General features: G+C 47.7%; 1 protein-coding gene across 2 annotated transcripts in view; it reads right to left on the bottom strand.

The window, feature by feature from the left end:
- Positions 1–531: 531 nt before the first annotated feature.
- The window catches only part of MED20 (mediator complex subunit 20), a 9,923-nt gene continuing 3,568 nt past the window's right edge, over positions 532–6,886 (bottom strand). Inside the window, exons 3-5 of one of the 2 annotated variants that reach the window (XR_002124004.1) lie at positions 3,247–3,500; positions 1,812–1,911; positions 1,484–1,572 (exon numbers count right to left, since the gene is read on the bottom strand). Coding sequence is in view for 1 of the 2 variants with exons in the window: in XM_019642716.1 (XP_019498261.1) it covers positions 1,357–1,572; positions 3,247–3,500 (470 nt within the window). In the remaining variant the exon portion in view is untranslated. Of the gene's footprint in view, positions 1,573–1,811; positions 1,912–3,246; positions 3,501–6,886 lie in introns of both variants that reach the window. The other variant, XM_019642716.1, reaches the window with a different exon arrangement.

The following is a 6,886-nucleotide window of genomic DNA, read 5'->3' as shown; positions in this document are numbered from 1 at the left end:
TCATCCAGCTAAACTGAGAGTGGCTCTGGCATCAGCCCTATCCTAATCCAATTCATAAACAAATGGCTTAGTTACAGGGGGAACTAACTGCAAAACAGCAGCCAAGAGCATTCCTGGGCACGTCCACTGAGCTCCATGGAGCAGAGGCCATTAACTGGGCCCCCACATCCATTTTCTTCTTCATCTTTTAGTCATAGAATCCCCCAAGTTTGGAATGGGCACATAACTACCCAAATAAGAGGCTCTATAGCCCAGTGCCCCCTTCAACAAAGTCTGGCCATAGTGCTTCAAGCAACTCCAGGTCACACCCTTAAAAACAAAACAAAACCCCTGCATTTTTCTCTCTCTTTCCCCAGTGGAATGTGGACATGAGGCTGATGAATTAGCTTTGACCTTACAGGCAAGGACAACACAGGGCGAGGTGGGTGGAGGGGGGACTGAACAAGATACAATGAAACCAGGGCCAGCCGAGTGGCTCAGTTGGTTAAGAGCTTGCTCAAGAGTGTGAGCTCTGAGCAACAGGGTTGCCGGTTCAATTCCCGGCCTGAGCTGAGCTGCCAACAGGTGGCAGGATGGCTCAGCTAAAAGGAAAAAAAAAGATATAAGGAAACCAAGTTCCTGACGGCCTTGTACAGTTATATCTGCCCTAGACCATCCAACTACCTCTGTTATTTTAGAGAAAATTAAACTTCTACTGACAGCCACTGTACTTTAGGCTCTCTCTGTTATAGCAGCTTAGCCTGTGGCTTAATAGAATTCACAACAGAATCGAAAGATGTCAAAGGGAGACAGACTTCAGAGGACTCCGGCAAACCCTAGAAAAGTCAACTCAGTTCACTTCAGCAAGCAAGTCAGAAAAAGACAGCCTTCAAACAAGCTGTGCCTGCTACTCCTGCTCCAGAAGAGGCCCAGCCGTGTCCTTTGAGTAGAGGAAGAGGCCTTTATTGCAGCACAGCCCAAACACAACATACAGCCTGTCCACTCTGGGCCGAAGCCAAGTCCTCAATAGCTGGTCATACAGGCTACTTTCCCCACCAACACTCGGCAGGGACACCCCTGTCCTACCTTTTCCCCTAAAGCTGGAAAGCTCCAAACTTCTCCACTCTTCGTAATTATCATTCTTGAGGACAGGCCAAGTCCAGTAAGGCGTGGGGTAAAACAGCTGTCAGGGGGCTGTGTGTGAGGGTCAGGGGATGGGAGTCCAGAGCCCCAGATCAGAAGCCACGCTGGGAACAGGAGAGGGAGAGAAGGCTCCACTCTGCCCTGGGTTTCTGGGCCCAGGGGCCTGAGGGTGCAGCACCTGCTCCTCCTGTGGAGTCCCCTGGTGACAGAGCTCAGCCAGGTAGCTTCTAGTCACTAACGGATCCCGGCCACCGGCACTTGCTGCTGCTTGCGGATCTTGTTGAAGAGTTCCATGTACTGGACCATGGTATCTGCTGGGCCGTAGACCACATCGTGTCTGTTGCCAAACACTGCAGGAGCCCCCGGTGTGTGGCTGCCGAGAAAACTCTGCAGAAACTCGAGCAGCAGGCTCCAGCAGTCGCTAGCTACCACACAGGGACCATACTCCACCTGGGGACAAAGGGACAGAGGATGAGGGTGAGTGCAGGCAAGGATGAGGGCCTCTGCTTCTCTTGCACCTCTTGCCCCCTGCTCCCATGTTCCCCAACCCCAAGCCAAGACGCACACCTTCTAGCAGTGCTGCTGCAGAGGAAATAGTCAACCCAAACACCAGGGATTCGACACACCAGCATCATTCCCTTTAGGCATCTGTGATATTCTCATCTTGGAGTTATCAACTCCCTGCTTACCCACAAAACACAGAGGCAGATCTGGGACCTTTGGGATTATCTCAGGACTGTATAGTTCCTGCTATGCTGGGTGAAGATTCAAGGAGAGCTCAGAAGAATTCTGAGAAAATGAAGAGCAAAAGTGTGTGAGTATGTGAGTGTGTGTTGGGGGATCAACAGAGAGCAAAGCAGACACATATGCTCCTAAGTCTCTTGAAGACCAAATATTAGTCCCAAGATAGACCCAGCCTAGGCTCTGACCCTAAGGAATAATTTCCTGACCAAAGCAGCAGGGGCCAAAGGATACACATCTTCAGCTTTCTCATTTCTCTCTCCTACTTTGTCACTGGAGAGATAGCAGGAGGGAATTATTAGTAACCATAAAGAGAAACAAGTTAAGAAACAGCTGGGGTGTGTTTATACTAGAGTCGGAAATATGGAGGATAAACAGTGGGTTCCCAGCGTGTGTCAGCAAATGCAGGGTATGTCACAAGCTGAAAAGGGTCAGAAAACCCTCAAGGTCCCTAGAGTTTCAGAGCAGTAATTACCACTAATGCCCAGTTCTCTACAGGGATGCTTTTTAGGACTTACCTATCCCCACGTCTCTACATTTGAAGTCCCTCCTTAAATGCTACTGCTGCAGGACAAATCGCAATCCCCCAACTCAGCAGTGCTCTCATTGGCCTGAATTTCCAGAGCAATCTGTGCCTCCTGCATGACGCTTCTTATAGACTAACTTCAAAAACAGTTTGTGTGTTTCAGCCTTTCTCTCTTAATAAATCATAAATTTGCACAAGGCAGGCCCTGTAGCTTAGCTTTTCTTTCTTTTTTTTTTTTTCTCACACAGTGCTGGGCACATGGGAGATTGTGGACTCTCACTGGTCCCAAAGTCAGGTACTGCCACACTCCCTCTTTGCCGTTTTCAATCTATACCTCCAAGATGAAGTCATCACACACACCCTCAAAGATGCTGTCTTTCCACCCTGAGAGAAAGTGGACAGCATGGCAAAAGGAAAAGCACACCTTTGCTACACAACTTGTGAGACCTATCTTAATGCACACTAAAGAGAGGTGTGTGTACACACGATTTAGTGCCCATCTCCCAAAACTGCACTGCAAGTTGCCCTGCTCTGCTCCACTCCTTCCTGTGCTGAGTGATTGATCCCTCCACATAATTCACCTGCCCCCCTTGACTACCCCTTACTTTCTCTAGCATGCCAGCCTTCTTAAGCCTTCTACCTGCTGTGAGCCCAGCGTCCCATTCCCACCGTGGGCTAGCCAGTCCTCAGATGATTAAAGAAAGGGTAGAAGGTGCAGGGAGAGGGGGCGCAGATGCTCTGGAGACAGGGGTCAGGGAGGCACGAAGCGTCTGCATTCAGAGGGTAGTGGAAATCTGCAGGCCCTCTGCTGAGCAGCCCCTTCAGCACACGCTGCCCCCATTTCACCAAGGTCTTACCTCCACGGAGATGCCTCGAGCACTGGGCCCCATGGTGACCGTGCCCACCTTCACCAGGAAGTCACAGTACTGGTAACGGGTGCCCCGGGTCTCAATCTTGCTGGCCTTGGCACTCTGGAAAAAGCCCTTGAGCTTCACCATGAGCACATCAAAGTTGGTGTCGGCAATAAGGCAGGGGCCGTTCTCAAAGAGGGCGAAGCAGCTCAGAGGGTACTCCGAGTTGTGCATCACGTACATCAGCTTCCCGGTCTGACCTGCAGGAGCAGAGATCCTACTCAGCATCAAGACCTTCGCCAATGAACTCTGCAATAGAGTCAAATGCAGGGAACAAGGCCAGGTGGCAATCCTGGGGGCAGGGGAGGATCCCCTTACCAACAGCTTATTTTGGAAAACAGCAGGGCTGGCAGCATGTGGTAAAACCCACCCACTCTACAGAAAAAGGTGAGGGGCACACAGTGAATTTCGCTAGCGTTGACAGTTGAATTCCTAAGTTGAGTGATGGGCTCACAGACGGATGCTTGATGATTATGATTAGTAACTCACAGAGACTTTACATACAGTCTTTTATGTAATCCCATATTACATAATAAAGAAAACAAAATAAAAGTAACAGCATTTCAGTATGCCAAATACTATCCATCCCTCCCTTCCTTGGCTTCCCTGCTCTGAGATACAGGACGGGGCCCCACAGATGCAGCAAAGGGGGGTATCTGAGCCTGAGGCTGAAGAGATAGGCCAGAGCCAAGCTGGGTCAGACTTGTCTTCCATAACTCAAGAAGTTAAGACTTCATCTTGAAGGCAATGGTGAACCCTTGGACAATTTTAAGGCATCAGCCGACCTGGGAAGGCAGCAGTACACTACAGCAGAAAGAACTCAGGGTCTGGAATCAGAGGATCTAGTTCCAAGCCCCAGCTCACCCCTTCCAGTCTCTGAGAAATGAGTTTTCTCACTGATGACTATAGATTTTCTGCAAGGAAAGAAGGAAAGCTATATGTGTACTTGGTTAAGTGGAAAATGGAAGAAGGCAAAAAATGGAAGGCAAGATTCCTCTCTCACATACTACAAAAGTTAATGCATAGACTGCCACAATCCCAAATATTTATTACGTAGTTAAACTATCCCCAACACTGTCCTGGTTTTAAGAGGCATACAAGTAGATGACTTAGCCCCAGGCCTCAAGAACCTCACAATTTCACTAGAAATCGGCAAAAAACTTCAAAACAACAAGACAATAAAACAAGAGTGATTTCCTGGGATAGACCAGTAGTATTTTGGAAAGAAGGAAAGACTTCAGGGTAGGAAGAGCTCAAAGTGGGCAAGAGTCAGCAGGAAAACACTCATGGAGAAAATAGGACTTGAGCTAGGATATGAAGAGAGGATAGGACTCAGACACACAGAGGAGGAAAGAAGACAATCTAGGCTGGAATGAGTACAGCAACAGAAAAGACAGAGAAGGGAGTAGGGGAGCAGGGGGTGTGGTGACCCCTATACAGGCCCCCACCCTGCTGCCACTTCCTGAACACAACGGGCTCTGCATAAACCTCTCCCCACATCCCTCCTGACTGCCTGCTGCCAGTTCATACTTTTTACCTCCTGATAAATCCAGTTCAAGCACTTCAGCCCTCCTTGTGGAAAAAAGACATCCACAGCTGATCTGGCATCCTGTTCTTGTGCAAACTCACAGTAACGACATACTTCATTCATGTAAACCTGCTGGTGTTCTTGCTAGCTTGAAAATATTTTGAAAATCAACTAAGGCTTTATTTTAATAAAGAAGGCACATCCAGTTGTTTGTATTTTTAATCACAAAGGAGTACTTTCTTATCTGCACAAATGTTGTGAAGCACGCAGAACCAGTTCCTGTCCCCCTTTTACAGATGAGGAAAATGAAGCTAATGGGTCCCAGACCAGCAGCACTCCCTGGGAACTTGTTAGAAATGCATATTATCCATCCCACCCTAGATCTACTGAGTAAGGAAGTCAGGGAGTACGGACAAGCGATCTGTGGGAACAAGCCCTCCGGGTGATGCTAATACCAGTCAGTGTGAGAGCTGCTGAGCTAAAGGCACAGAGCCAGTAAGTGGCAGAGCTGGGACTCCAGTCCATGCCTTCTGACCTAAAGCTCACTGTGCTTTCCATTCTGCCCCACTGCCTGCCACCGATGTGTTGTCTCCCCAACCAGACTGAGCTCCTTGAAAGGAAAAGTCTGATCAGGAAAACAGAGCCCACACCAAGTAGTTTCGTAATAGTAGTATTATCTATATACAAATGTTTTGTTTTTTAAATGTTGTTGTAACTATTCTCTTGATTCTTATGTCCCTCCTACTGAAGGCAAAACAAATGGTAAGACTGCAATTTTATAGATGATGAAACTCTATAGCTCTTAGCTACCATTTATTAAAGGTTTAGTATATGACAATCTCAGCTCTAAGTGCTTTGCATGCATTAACTTACTTATTAATCAGCACAGTAACAGTAGGAGGTTAAGTACTATGATTATCTTCACTTTACAGATGACAGCATTGTATTGGGAAAGGTGCAAAAACAGAGCCTTACCAGGTAGTTTCGTTAGAGAGGATTTAATACAGAGAATGAAATACAAGGGGTAGAAGAACTAAAAAACCAAGTGGAATAATGAGACCATCCAAAGATTAGCCACATTAGTGACAGAAAGCCACTACTGTCCCTACGGCTGGAAGGAAAAAAAGAAGATGTGCTATTATCAGAGCCAGGAATGAAGGCTGCTTAGCAGGAGCTAGAACCAAGGAGGAGACACAGCCAGAGACGTTACCCAAAGAAGAGGGAGAGAGATATACTGTGGGTTCCCCTTCTCCGGTCCTCGAATCTTCCCCAGTGCCTCTTTGGCCAAAGGTAACCAAAAAGGGGCACCTGGCACATGCAGTTTGCAGGGGAAATTCAGGGAATGGATCTGTGGGAAAATAGGCAAATGACCAGCACAGAAAAAGTCACAGGCTGTAGGGCTTAGCTAAGGTTGCAGTTAGTATGTGACAGAGCGAGGACTCAGTTATCTGCTTGCATATCTAGATTCGCAATCACTGTGCCATGGAACTGTCCAAGGTAAAGTTACTGCAGGGCCAAGACTAAGAGAACCCAGGTTCCCTAACTCACAGTTCCCTGTCATATTCAAAGATGCTCTTTGCCTCCTTAACACCACCACCCACAGCCCATCTCACCCCTTAATACATTTAAAACAAAAGTTGATTCATTGGTCAAGGTTATACTAATAAGGGAACTAAGGCCACTGTCTAGGTGTGGGAAACAGGAAGCCTTCTGCAGAAAGTTCTAAAAACTCTAAAGCTCTAGTAGAATCCTATACAAAGACATGAGTCTGAAAGGAGACTTTCTCAAACTTGACAGTACATAAAGAACATCGAGGGAGCTTGTTAAAGCACAGATTATGAGACCTGCAACACCAGTCTGTTGGTAAGCAGGGCCAAGAAACTGCACCTTTAACAAGAAGCCCAGATGATTTACACAGTTAGTGACCAGCTCTCTGAGAAATGCTGCTTTAAAAGTGCAAAGTGGGGGCCGGCCAAGTGGCGCGTTGGTTAAGAGCTGGCTTGGGACACCAGAGGGCCCCGGTTCGGATCCCACATATGAGGGCCAGTGACACTGCCC

Source organism: Hipposideros armiger, unplaced genomic scaffold (assembly GCF_001890085.2).
Source record: "Hipposideros armiger isolate ML-2016 unplaced genomic scaffold, ASM189008v1 scaffold_72, whole genome shotgun sequence".
Classification (NCBI taxonomy): Eukaryota; Metazoa; Chordata; class Mammalia; order Chiroptera; family Hipposideridae; genus Hipposideros; species Hipposideros armiger.
This window is presented reverse-complemented; position numbering and strand designations above follow the sequence as displayed.